The 13,373-nt window shown below is 45.5% G+C and overlaps 1 protein-coding gene across 2 annotated transcripts in view; it reads left to right on the plus strand.

Moving 5' to 3' along the window:
• Positions 1-12,224, plus strand: part of LOC135422031 (hepatocyte nuclear factor 4-beta-like) — a 37,332-nt gene extending 25,108 nt beyond the window's left edge. For both annotated transcript variants that reach the window (XM_064670975.1, XM_064670976.1), the window contains 7 exons: positions 2,879-2,985; positions 4,469-4,624; positions 5,191-5,278; positions 6,089-6,241; positions 8,071-8,307; positions 9,148-9,261; positions 10,281-12,224. In XM_064670975.1, coding sequence (XP_064527045.1) covers positions 2,879-2,985; positions 4,469-4,624; positions 5,191-5,278; positions 6,089-6,241; positions 8,071-8,307; positions 9,148-9,261; positions 10,281-10,417 — 992 coding nt within the window. In that variant the 3' untranslated portion in view covers positions 10,418-12,224. The remainder of the gene's footprint in view (positions 1-2,878; positions 2,986-4,468; positions 4,625-5,190; positions 5,279-6,088; positions 6,242-8,070; positions 8,308-9,147; positions 9,262-10,280) is intronic.
• Positions 12,225-13,373: the final 1,149 nt, after the last annotated feature.

Raw genomic sequence — 13,373 nt, forward strand, 5'->3', positions numbered from 1 at the left:
TTTTTGCCAGAAACATACTGGAAACGGCAGCCCCTGGGAGTCAGTCAGTCAGCACTAGAGTTTTAGTCTTTCCTGCAAGTTTGCCAAGTTTTACTGATGCAAAGCCAAGATCACACCTGAGCCCAGCACCCCCAGGGCAAGCACGTCCCTTGAGCCCTCCCACTACCTCACCACAAGTGACCTATCCCTTCCTTTTTACAAATACAATAAATATAGCAATATAATTACCACACAGTAATAGATTAATTTTTGTGGCAGGTAAAACATTAACTCCCTCCCATTCGTATCTAATTCCATCACGTCTTGGGTACTTTCAGAGATAACACCCAAATCACCTTGAGAAAGTTGGTCTGTACCATCCACTTACGCTTGAAGATTGAGCTTATCAGAGCATGAGGGAAGCACTGAAATATGTGCCATAAAAAGATCTGGAAGAAAAACAGGCTGAGGCTTCTTAAAGGAGTCTGTCACTGGGGACCAGGTCTGCCTGGGTCTGTAGGGCTTATGTAAAATAACATGTGTAACTCAGTTGGAAAGGCAAAATTTGTACCTTTTCTTGAAAGTGGGCAAAAAGAGCCCCATTAGCCCCTGGGAGCTACATGGGGGAGCATCTGATATGAAACCAGGTGTAGAAGCTTGGGTGGGGACTTTCCAAAAAGTCAGTGATGACACAGGTTTGGTCAGGCTGAGTGCTGGGTGCTGCTGCCCATCTTCCTGGTGTCCCATTTGAAGCCATGAAGGGTTAATCCATTCCAGAGATTAATCATAGCTTGTGATTCCTATAACCACCCTCACCTTCAGGCTGGTGAGGGTCCTTAGCTGAGCACTCCTCATGCACAGGGAGGTGCTAAGGTGGGTTAGTTGAGCTTTCTGAGGGCTGTAGTTGTTTTTTCCCTAAATTGATGACTAACTGTTTGTAAAGGCTCCAGGAATATGTTTGTGTGTTGTCTCTGTCACAGATCAATGTACCCATCCAGCCCCTCACAGGCAAGGTTGATTCTGAGGTACAGAGTGGTTTTGGTGGCTGGAGCCCAGCAGACCCCCCCAGGCACAGCCAGGTCCTGACTGACAGCAAGGCTGAGCCCCAAATCTTGGAAAATAAATACTCCTGCCGATAAGGGGAGATATTGATTTCTGTCACTGCTGCTTGTTTTCTGCCCTTTCACTTTGTTGGCCTTTCATCAGAGGCTGGTTAGGAAAACAGAGCAGCAGCTGGACACGAGCTGACAAAAACCCACCTTCCCCCTCCTTGGGCAAAACGGTGCCCACGTTCCCCCTTTGCAAGAATTCCCGGGAATGAGTCCTGTGCAGAGTGATGCTCTAAAACAAGACCCATCAGGGAGGCAAAGTCCCAAAAGAATGATGGCAACATGATTTTGTTGACTCTGCAAAAAAAAAAAAAAAAATCATTCCTGGACAAATCTTCTCCAGTGGCCACTTTTGAGACAAAACCACAGTGTTTTACACCCAAGGGGTTAAAGCACAGAGTGAGTCGTGCTTTGACAGCTTTGTCTGAGTCACTCCTCCTAAATAAAACCAAAGGAGTCTGGAATTGCTGGATGAAGGAGGAGGGATGTGTTGCACTATCACCACATGCTAAATCTTCTTGCTCCCTCTGCTTTAAGGACCTGACAACTGCCTTTCTGAGCTGTAGCAAGATGTCTGAGCTGCCAGGAAAACACCAAGTCTGTGTTCAAGCTCCTTTCCCCAGCCCTGTGTGCTGCTGGACAGAGGCAACGGGGCTTAGGGGAGAAACCAATGCTGAAAACAGATTGGACTGTGCCTAAATTCTCCTTTTTTCTCTGCTGCTGTGTTATTTGATGGCTGCAGTGGAGGCGAGGCAGCTCTTGGAGCCCGTGTTGCAAAAATAAGCTGCTGAAGTGCAATCCATGCCTTATGTTCAGTGTGCAGGGCTGATGGAGAAGGGGCTGGATGGGCTTTGTGCTTCAGGGACAACGAAGGTTTAAAGGGTGGAATGGGTCTCAAAAATCAGTGTTTTTTTCAAATTCACTCTGGCATGGTCATAACTTTCTGTCTGCAAAGAGCTTGGGCTGGTGTTCACTCTGCTGTGGTCCCTATAATGTGCCCAGGATCTGTGGTACCACTGTTATTAATAGTTTGGGACACTCTGAGCTGACTTCCAGCTCATTTTCCAGGGATTTGTAGAGGGTGGCAGCTGGGCTGGGGACAAACCCTGGTTTGGTCTGTTCCCCAGTGTTGCTGTCAGGGTTTCAGGCTCACTGGAATCAGCAGCATGAAGGGCAAGCCTGAGGAATGGTTTTGAGGGGGAATCAGTGAATTTAAGTTTCCTTTCTTTGGACCTTGCTTAATGAGTCACTTTTCCTGCTGCCCATGAGCGGTGGTGATGTCCCCTGGGACCACCACCTGTGATGCCTCAGGGGCAGGGGACATTTCAAGGCTGCTTTGAGGTGGGATTAGAGGGTGAGTTTTCCAGTGCTGCTGTAAGTGGAGCTGCAGCCTCAGGAGCATCCTGCTGCACTGGGAGCTCAGGGGAGGAGTCCTTAGTGCAGACATGGCAGAAAGGGTATCAAAGGCCAGGGCTCCAGCACTGTGGGTGCACTGCCAGGTGAAAAGGGTTCACACTAAATCCCTAAACTCCCCCTGAGCTGCATCAAACCCAATGGGAGCAGCTGATATCCCACAGGTGTTGCTCTGACTCCCAGATGGCCTCATCTCCCTCTCAAGTTTGGTCTTCTCCCTCCCTCAGAGCCTGTTTAGTCTTATTCCAGCATCCAACAAGAGTGGAGTGTCTTGCAGGTGCTAAAGCCTTGTCCACTCCTGTTTAGGCACCACAAGGAGCAGCAGCCATGGGCTGTGGGGGGAATTTTCTCCCAACCACTGTTCACTCTCTTCCCAGCCGTGCAGAACGAGCGCGACAGGATCAGCATCCGCAGGAGCAGCTACGAGGACAACGGCTCCCTCTCCATCCACGTGCTCACCCAGGCTGAGGCCATGGCACAGCAGGTATGACATGTGGGGACAGCCCTCCAAACGTGGCCTTCAGCTATTCCAACCCACTAAACCATCCGGGTTTTCCACCTTTTGAGGTGGAATTTCTAATCCAATTTTTTGTTTTGCCGTGTGTGTTCAGCCTTTGCCATGGTTTGGCAGCATGTTCTTTATCATTAGGCATTCACTGTAAGAGAAAGGCAGTTAAAGAACAAAGGAACTTGTATTTGAAGTTGTTGAAGGAAAGGGTCTCTCTTTTTTTTAAAGTTTTACAATTCAGAAAGTGAAGTTGAACAGCTGCAGAGAAAAAAAGAATCCTCTTCATAGTCAAATGATTCTAAATTAAAAAGAAAAGAAAACAAACAAAAATCCTTATCAAGTTCTTTGGGAAAGAGAAAAGGAGGAAAAAGTCTAAGGAAAGACAAAACAGCTAATGTTGCAGTTTTTACAATTACTCATATCCTATGACTGAGGTAAAGGTAATCCTGAGATTGAGGAAGCAAGGTAAAAATGAGCCAAAACTGGCTTTGGATCTTCTTTCTGTCCTTGGATGGCTCTTGCACAAACCCACAGGGAAGAAAATGCATTAGAGATACCCAAAAACAGACAGGAAAAATCCTTGGTGCGTTATCAGGGTAAGATACCCTGTTGCCTTTGAGGTGTGAGGAACAAAGCTGAAATTCCAGGGCTTAGGGATGTTGCTGACCCTGGGTCCCCTATTCCCTTATCCTAAAATTTTTGCTGCACCCCTAAAAACTCCTGGCATTCACATGGAAGTTTATCCCTCCTTGCTGCACACTCTGTCCTGCTCCAAACATAATGTTTCCCTCATGGTCGATTGTATCTTCTCTTATAACTTCTTTATCAGGGTAAGAATTTTAGGGTGGAAAAACAATGTGAATAAAATCACTGGGCTTCAGCTAATGCTGATTGCTTTTTCATTTCATGTTCCACCATGAATTTCACCCTGAGTGTCCTTTAAATTCTTATGCAAATACCCTTTTTCCACTGAAACATATGGTCCAGATGTTGCATATTACATGCAGCAATGAGTCCATTTCCTTCTCAAAAATGATGTTTTAACCCTCCCACCCCCAAGCAGCCCTTCAGAAATCAAAAAGGGTGTTTTGTGTCCCAGACAGTAAGTTGGAGGAGAAAGGCTGGATGCGTTTCATACATTTGGCTGGGTTAAGTGATTGATAGGAAGCTGAGCCCTGATGCTGCTAGGAATGGGAATATCAATGAGATTTTGTCCTGAGCCAGCCTGGAGAGCGGGGAGGGAGGCGGGGGAGGGAGGGGAGTGTGTTGGGACCGAGCACCACCTCGTGGAGGCTGCACCAGGGGCTGTGCTTGGATAGAACACGCTGCTGAGCAGATGGGTGTGAAACCACAACGGGAAACGACTTGTCAAGGGCCTCATGAGAATGAATTGCTGCTCTGGAGAGTGGGAAAGCAGCTTTGATCTGGTCCCAATGCAGCTGGGTTGTTCCTCTTCCAGTATTTATCCCTGAGCCCGGTGCACAGCACGGACATTGCCATGAAGAAGGTTGCAACCATCAATGATGTGTGTGAATCCATGAAACAGCAGCTTCTGGTGCTGGTGGAATGGGCAAAATACATCCCAGCGTTCTGTGAGCTCCCACTTGACGACCAGGTAAAATGCAAAAGCCTTTTCCCTGCAAACCCACTGCCTTTGATAGGAATTCCCAGCCTTGGATAGGAATTCCCAGCTGTACCTTTCAACAGGAGAATCTGACATTAACATACAGATCACCCTATGCAGAGTGATAAACTAACAGGAGAGAAAGAGTAATAAAGGCCAAAGGATCAATTAAAAATAACTTGAGTAGCAAAGTCCCCTAAATATAATAGGGTTGGTCAGTCCAGTCTGCAAAAGGACCCAATCAAAGAAGACTGATTTTCCCTTTACTGGTACCTGGCAGTTGAATTTAAAAGCTGTTTATTTCCTAAGAACTCAACTAACTCAAGCCCCTCTTTGCTCTTTTAGCTGAAAACAACTTCTTATTTAGTTTGCTGTGAATGTAGCACTTCTCAAAGTGAACATATTCTGATATTTTCTAGCTCTTAATAGTACTTTATCTGTAGATCTGACATATCTAAGCAAACACCAAATTTGACTTAATTAAACAGCAACATCTCAGCACCCCTTTCCCTGCTTCTCAAATATAATATTATGTCTTTCTTCTGTGCCCTCTCCAGGTTGCCTTGCTCAGAGCCCATGCAGGGGAGCACTTGCTCCTCGGGGTGGCCAAGCGGTCCATACCATACACTGATTTTCTGTTGTTAGGTAAGGTAGTGAAATCCACTCCTGCTTTTGTAATTCACTCCCCCAAGTCATTGCCAAGTATTCTGCCTACCTGAAATCCCCTCTCCTGGGCATGGTCTGCACACCCAGGATGAGACTCAGTGCTTGGGAAGTGTCTGGAGAAGCGTAAAAAGCAGCAAGAAAATTCAATGGGTTTTTTATAAATCTTCCCTTACTGCTTTGAAATTGTGGATGAGAACCCCCTCAGTATTTAACTGGCATCTCAGACTGTGTTGCCTTTTTTTGTAACTGAAATTGCTAAAACACAAGCAATGAGGTATTTGGATATCAGTCCTTAAAGACTTAGCAGAAAGGTCTATTAAAAATGATAGTGCACATAGGTATTGCCTTTTCATGCAGCTCTCTGTCACCAAAACCACGGGTGGGATTGTTCTTGGAAAAATGAGAATGTGACCTTGAAAGCCACACCCTAAAGAAAAGAAGGAGGGATATATTTGTTTAAAAAAAACCCACACCAAAAATAAAGATGCAACACTGCTTACAAACAGGTGCTCTATATAAGAGAGGATAAAGCAGAGCAGAACATGGAGCAGGCTTTGTGTGCAGTGTGGATGCACTGACATGTGCAAATGAGATAATTAAGGACCAAAGAATGAGATCCATGGCTTGCTTCTCAACTGGGGATCAGATCAGGAAGCTGCAGACTGGAAATCTGCTGCAAATGGGCACCTGGACTAGCTGGCAAACAGGCCTTGGGGTAACTGCAGGCTGAGACCGTGTCTGCAGACCTAGAGCCAACATCTAATGGTGAGTTTTTTCTTGTCTCCCCAGGGAATGATTTCATCATCCCAATGCACTGCCCAGAACTGGAAATCGCTCGTGTGGCCACCAGAATCCTGGACGAGTTGGTGAAGCCCTTGCGGGACATCCAGATCGATGACAACGAGTACGCCTGCCTGAAAGCCATCATCTTCTTTGATCCAGGTGAGCTTCCTCCTGACTGCCAAGATGGGCTTGGAGAGGAGTTGAGGGCCTTCCAATAACCAGGAAAACCCCTTGGCAGCAGCTCTGCGTTTCACCCTACCTGTGCTGTAACAGCCAGTGCTCAGCAGTGCAGTCAGAAGTGACCTATTCCTGAGTGTTTTGCTGTTCAGCAAGTTAGAACTCCAGCCAGGCTAATGTGCAAGACTGCAGGCCCTGGAGCAGTTTGGCTGCTTCACTACCTTGGCTTTGGGAAAGCCCATCAGCCTGAAATGCAGGAGATGACTATTAAGGACATATATGCCTGTAGTGAATTATGTATAAGCAAAGTGAGTCAGCAGAGCAGCAGTGGAGCTCTATCAGGGTCCAGAAAGCACCATTAAAAACCACAGAGAGCTGGGCTGGTCAGGGCACCCAGAAATATCAGGAATCTGCTAATGGATGTTGCTGGCAGCCAGCACTGGCCCAGGGCAGGGCTGATCCACACAGGACAGAGAACAGGGAAACACAGAGGCAAACAACAGCTTGTTTTGAAGCTTTGCTCATTCCAGAGGCCTGGGGGTTCTGTCTCAGCCCAGGCTCTCCCCAGGCACTGCTGCTTCTACACACACAACTCTTCTTGCTACAGCACTGGGGTCCCTTCAGTGTGCATTGCCCTGGAGCTCAGAGAAGAGATAGGGGAACAACCCCAAGCCCAGAACAATGCCCTTTTATCCTTGGCATCTATTAGCATGGAGAAATTAGAGTATCTTCCAGTAATTATTGTTTTCTGCTGCGTTTGCTGATTCAAAACCAAGATCCAGGAGTTTTAGAAACACCACAAACTTCAGCTCTCCAAAGAGTGAACAGAGTGAGGGTGGTATTAGCAAATTGAGTTTGACAAATCACCTTCTCAGCTGATCAGTGTCTCTGTGCAGCTTAAGATCAATGTGACAGTGAGGAGCTGAGATTTCAGCTGAAAGGAAAGCTGAAAGGAGCTTCTGTGAAGCTCTACAGAAGTGAAGTTCATTCATGCTAACGAGCAGGCACGTCCTCAGAGCTGCATGCTGACATACAGTCATTTGTTAACCACTTTATCTCATCTCTTGGCACTATGATCCCTAAAACGTGGTGCCTGTGGTTTCTCTGTAGACAGTGAAGAAAATGGTGCAGTGATCCAGAAATTTCAGTTTTAGATACCAGCAGAGACAACAGTGGAAAGCTGTAAATACCAGCACTTCATCCTTACCCAAAGTCACATTTACTTGCTTGAGCAAAGCTGGACCAGTGACCCATGAAAAATAGGATTGACCACAGGTCAAAGATAGGAGAGCGAGACAAGACCCTGTTGCTGCATGAGGTGTAATTACAACATATACAGGCACTAAAACTGCATGGATTTAGTGGTAGTAGTTGGAATTCAAAGTTTTCAGGGGAAAATTTGGGGCCCCCAAAAAATTTAACTTCGTATCATTTTTCCCTCTTGTCAGTTGTTTGGTTGGAAGAATAATTATGATTTAACTTCTGAATCTTTCCTCTTTACTAACGGCAGTAGGCAGAGATGTCCATTTCAATCAAGCTTCTATTTTCTTACTGTTTCCCTTCAAAGTCTCCCCAAATTATCATGTCTCCTCTAATTATTGTTTCCCCTCAAATTACTGTTCCCCCTAAAATTCCCCTTACTGCTTCCCTATTCCACGTGAGATATCCCAAGGCTAATCTATCACCTTATCTTGGACTCTGTCAGAGGATCACTTGCATCTCATCCTTTTCCCTCTGCAGAGCCTGACTGACAGGCCAACGCTTCTCTGGTTACACAGGCCAGCAATTAACTTCCTTTTCCCCCTCCCCAGACTGCAGAGGCCTGAGTGAGCCTGGGAAGGTGAAGAACATGCGCTTCCAGGTGCAGGTGAACCTCGAGGATTATATCAACGACCGCCAGTACGACTCCCGGGGCCGCTTCAGCGACATCCTCCTCCTGCTGCCCCCCCTGCAGAGCATCACCTGGCAGATGATAGAGCAGGTCCAGTTCATGAAGCTCTTTGGAGTAGCCAGGATCGACAGTCTGCTGCAGGAGATGCTGCTGGGAGGTACGAACACTGCTGAGGAAGGACACCAAAGCTGGATTATCTCAAAGCTTTTGTTTACAGGGCTTCGTGCCTGGGCTTGTGTCTTCTGGAGGATGTGGGGTAGGGAGAACAGGGATGGTTTTAAACTAAGAGTAGGCTTAGATTTGAAATTAGGAATAAATTACTGTGAGGGTGGTGAGGCACTGGAACAGGTTGCCCAGAGAAGCTGTGGCTGCCCCATCCCTGGAAGTGTCCAAGGCCAGGTTGGGTTGGGCCCTGAGCAACCTGATCTAGTGCCCATGGCAGGGGGTTGAAACTAGATGATCTTTAAGGGCTTTCCAACCCAAACCATTCTATGACTCCGTGAATTGTGGCTTGAAAATGGGTCTCTCTTACTCCAGTCCAATCCCAGAGCCCTTTCTTTCCAGTCTAGCTCTAAAAATCTGAAAAGTTTTATAGCAAAGGGTACTCTCTGTGGTGTGTCACCAGTGGGGCACTTGACTTTTAGGCCTTCCACCAAGCTGAGGCAGTTTGCAAGAAGACAACACACTTTTTGTTAGCAACATGCAGAAGTTATAACTATATGGGGAACCCTGATAAGAGCAGCAATTGGGACACACACACAGACAGAACAATGTGGCTGGATATTAGTTGAAAGCCCAGACATCCCAGGAGGTTGTTCCTAGACAGTGAGAGGCTGAGAGTAAAGAGGGCAGCAGAGCAGGAAGGAAGCAAAGATGAGCCATTAACCTTCACCCACAGAGGTCTTCCACATCCTCTCAATAAAGAAGATTTAGCCCAGAGCATCTGGTTTCTCAGTAACTATGCAAAGAATGATGTCTTTTCCCACTTCCTCTGCAGGAACCACCGTTGATGTCCAGTACCAGTCAGGACCTCCCAACCTCAACCTGGAACCGCTGCCAGGACATGTCCTCCAAAGCAACATGAACTCTGTGATTCACACAGCTCCAGACCGTAGGTGTCCATCTTCACATTGTCAGCACAACGAAGGGGCTGGGCAGGAGAAACAGTTAAGGAAAAGATATTTAAGTTTATTTATATGAGAAAAAGTTCACAGCCCCTCTGGCTGACTCCTTTACGTGCTTCCAAAGAGAAACTGGGATTTTCACATGGCAGCACGATCCGGAGAGATTTTGAGATGTTACTAAAACATCACAAGGTAGAAAAAAAAAAAGAAAAAGAAATCAAGATTGGGGACAGTGTGTTTCTATGGTCGTGGGCAGCACTGGGAAATGCCACAAAACAGGACACATAGTTATTAGTGGCAGGAGTTCCCTGTGTAAAGCTGGTTGTTGTCAAACTGAATACAAGACTATCTTCAACCACCCTGGGCACTGCTGCCAGGCTATGGCTGTTGGTTAAGGCATTTGTCCACTGTAGGACCATGCTGTTAAAAAAAGAAAGTAGAACAGCAGTTGTAATTTAACAACTGCTGTCATGTAATCACAATGTCTTGCACACAGTCTCCTTCTGCCAGTTACAATCATATACCTCTGGTAGTGTATTTTTGTTTCTTATAGGGTATTTTTGTTTCTTGTTTCTTGTAGTGTATTTTGTTTCTCTGCCATATAAATGTTGACATCATGTATTTTAGGTTGTGTTTATTTAGTGTTTTTTAAGCCACCTTACAGCCCAGGTTAGGGAGATGCTGTGTTCTGGAAATGCTGTACAGTGGCCTGCAGATTGAGCTCTCTTCTGAGGAGAGGAAGGATTGAAAAGCAGTTGCAGGCATCTCCCAAGTGCAAAATACTGAGAAGAGTTGGCACGTGCTTATCAGCCCACCCTGTGCCTCCTCACAAACCAGGAAGGAAGAATATGCCAGAACATGCCTGAATTTGGGATGGATCCCCCTGCCCCATCCCCCAAACTCCTGCTCCTTGGTTCATAGTATGGTTTGCTGACATCATTTGGGCTCTGCTCTACTGAACAGCATCCAAGTCCACATTAATTCTGTTTTTTTTTCTCTCCCACAGCATCTCCTGAAACATCCCTTCCATCTCCTTCTACAAGCACAGGCAGTGAAGACTATAAACTAGGCCCTAGCGCAGGACCCAGCGCCGTAGCACAGCTCTTGCCTCAGACAGTGATGCCCAAGCAGGAGATTTTATAGGGAGAGGTGGAAGGAGAAGCTGGGAGCAACGTGGAAACCCTGCTGACAGTGAAACGGGCCCTTTCTCTTTGCAGAGGCAAAGCACAGCACCCCCCTGCCCGCGGCCGGACCCGTCGCTCACACCCTGTCCCGGCCGTGACTCGAGCACCAGGTCCCAGCCTGCAGCAGCATCCTCACCTTGGGGATTCCCACCACCTTTGCACAAGGGATTGGGGTTCATGCTCTTCCCAGCAGGACCGAGAGTGCAAGCTCTTCGGGGCAGGGCTTCCGATTGCGTTTGTTATCGCCTTGCTTGGTGCCATCACGACCCTTTTAAAGCCTTCAGCCACTTTCTTCATCCAAACCAGTGCCTTGCACAGCTCCTGGTAATCACTGACATGTACAGCGTGTCCTGAATTGGTATGGAAAGGTCTATTCCCATCAAAAAATTACACTCCCTTCTCCTGCTGCATGTTAAGCTTTAGGAATATCTTCATAACCTTTACCAGGCCAAACATTTCTTATTGCACAGAGAGGTGCCTTGTTCCACACAGGCCAGCCAACATTTAATGCTGGTTAGTTATTATTTATGATCAGGAATGCCAACATTTTGTCATTTTCCATCATTCCCAGTATATGTGGAGCCCAGTTGTAAGTCATTTGATGGACCTTCTATTTTGTGAGCACTTCTAACACAGCTCCAAGAGGGCAGCAAGGATCTCTGCCCCACTCTGTGGCTGCTGGTCTGGGAAACCCTCAGCTCAAGGAGCTGTTGACTTACCCAATCCCTGCTTTGTGCAACACACATAACAAAAAATGCCCCAAAACACATTTTCCCTGTACACAGATATGATTTTGCTGTAGTTTCCTGCTTCTTTGTAGTATCTGCAACCTTAACTTCAGAGTTCAAAATTAGCCAAAAAAGGAAGAGGCAGATCTTCTGTGAACCATTTAGAAAAAACTGTTTGCATTTAAAACATTAGGTGTTTCTGCACTTAATGTAAAACTTAAATCAGTGGTAGGTGGCCAACCATTAACCATGTTACAACTGGTTAAATAAGCCCAACCATGACTGTACAGCCTCAAGTGTTCCTAAAGCCTGGTATTTGTGTTGTGGAGTGGATTTCAATGAATGGGACTTCATTAGAAAGCAGAGCATCAGAGATCTACAAAACTTATGCTCATTTGTACAATGACCTCTGTCAGACAGCTCTGGAGGGAGCAGGAGTGGCCACACTGAACATCAGGACATGATGGAAAACTCTTAGTGCTGTCCCACTGGATAAAATCCCAACCCATGCATGGCCTTGTTCACGGCAAAACTGAGATGATGGTGCCCAGTGGTGGCTTTTTGAAGCACTTGGAGCTCCTTGGGGGAAGAACAGCATGGAAATGGGATCTTATCAACTGAAAGAGAAGTTAGAAGGAGCATCTGAACTTCCACTAGAAGTGGAACACTCAGTATTCATTCCTTGGGGAGATATTTAGTGTTGCCATTCTACAGCACCAGAGAGATCTGAAAACCATCAAAGACTGGATTGAATTTCACCTGGATCACAATGTTTTATTTTTCTCCTGCCTGTGATGAATTTGATCTGACATTATATGCTGATAACTTCCATTTGAAACAGCTCTGACTGGAAAGCAGGTTCCCCTGGAAGCATTCCTGCTGCATGACAGATGCAACTGCACCGAGCCAACATTGCTCCCAGTTCCTCCAGCAGGTCGATTACATTCCTTTTCAAGACATTAAATGTACATTTATACTCGTTAATGGTAAGAAAATAAATCTAGGGGGGAAATAAATTCCATATTCTCATATTTCATATGGACAGTTTGCCTTTTGTCTTTCATTCAAAACCCTTCCCGAGGTTCTCCACTGATTTCTCCAATGCAAATAGCTTTGGGAATTATTTTTCATAAAAAAGAATCATCTATGGCTTCAAAACCCAGCTTTCACTGAGACTGATGGAATTAACAATCTAAGATATTATAGAAGAAAATAAAGTTGTCCAGGAACCAGTGGATATCAGATTCAGCCCCCACTGTTCAGCTGGTTGCAGCAAGAATAATTTACTCCATTAAGGCCCAAAATAGATTCACAGCAAAAACCCCTTTCTGGCTTCCCTATGTCAAACCCCACTCTAAATCAAACCAATGTTCTTATGCAAACATACCTTGGAAGAGACTATTTCATTAGATTTATTGGAATCATGATTTTGTTCACAAAAGGGGTTCCAAGCCATTATTTAAGAATATTCCCGTGGCTGGGCAAGATGCCACTGCTTATAAGAATGGTGCATGTCATGTAGTAAAGTCTTACCTATTTCTAAGTTATCTGTTTCCTTAGCAATTATAATATTGGGCTTCATTAACAATGAATTTAGATCTTACATTAACTTTATCTTGCACTACAGTATTAAAGAGAAATTGCAGCAATATTTTGGAGGTGCAAAGTTTCACTTATGTTATTAAGCCTGTGATTGCTTTGATGCCTCTTGGCTGTTTCCCAGAGCTCTAATTGGGTATGACAAGAGGGATGTGCTTTACAGTAGCACATGTGCTACTAGAACACAGTTGGGAAAGGCTAAAATAAATTAAGACATTCAGAACACACGCTCACACAAAAAAAAGAGTGAAAGAAGCAAAATAAAAAATTAATCTCATCAATGAAGAAGCACCAACTCACATTAAACCACAAAGTACAGCACATGAACTGACCTGTAACTCTGTTCAGAAGAGTAACACTTAAAAAAATATACAGAACCAGCGCTGGTGCACTTTGTTTTAGTGTTATTAACATATTCCATCATCATTTTACAGTCCAGTTTCTGTATTTCAAAACCCCTTAAGCCACTTTCCTTCTCCAGTAGCATTAAATACATTCACAGATGACCATGGTACCAACAGAAAGAAGTGAGAACAATTGTAGAAACACAACATTTGCACACAGAAGGGCATAAAATAGCCCATAAAT

The sequence above is a fragment of the Pseudopipra pipra genome, chromosome 14, assembly GCF_036250125.1.
Source record: "Pseudopipra pipra isolate bDixPip1 chromosome 14, bDixPip1.hap1, whole genome shotgun sequence".
NCBI classification, from domain to species: Eukaryota; Metazoa; Chordata; class Aves; order Passeriformes; family Pipridae; genus Pseudopipra; species Pseudopipra pipra.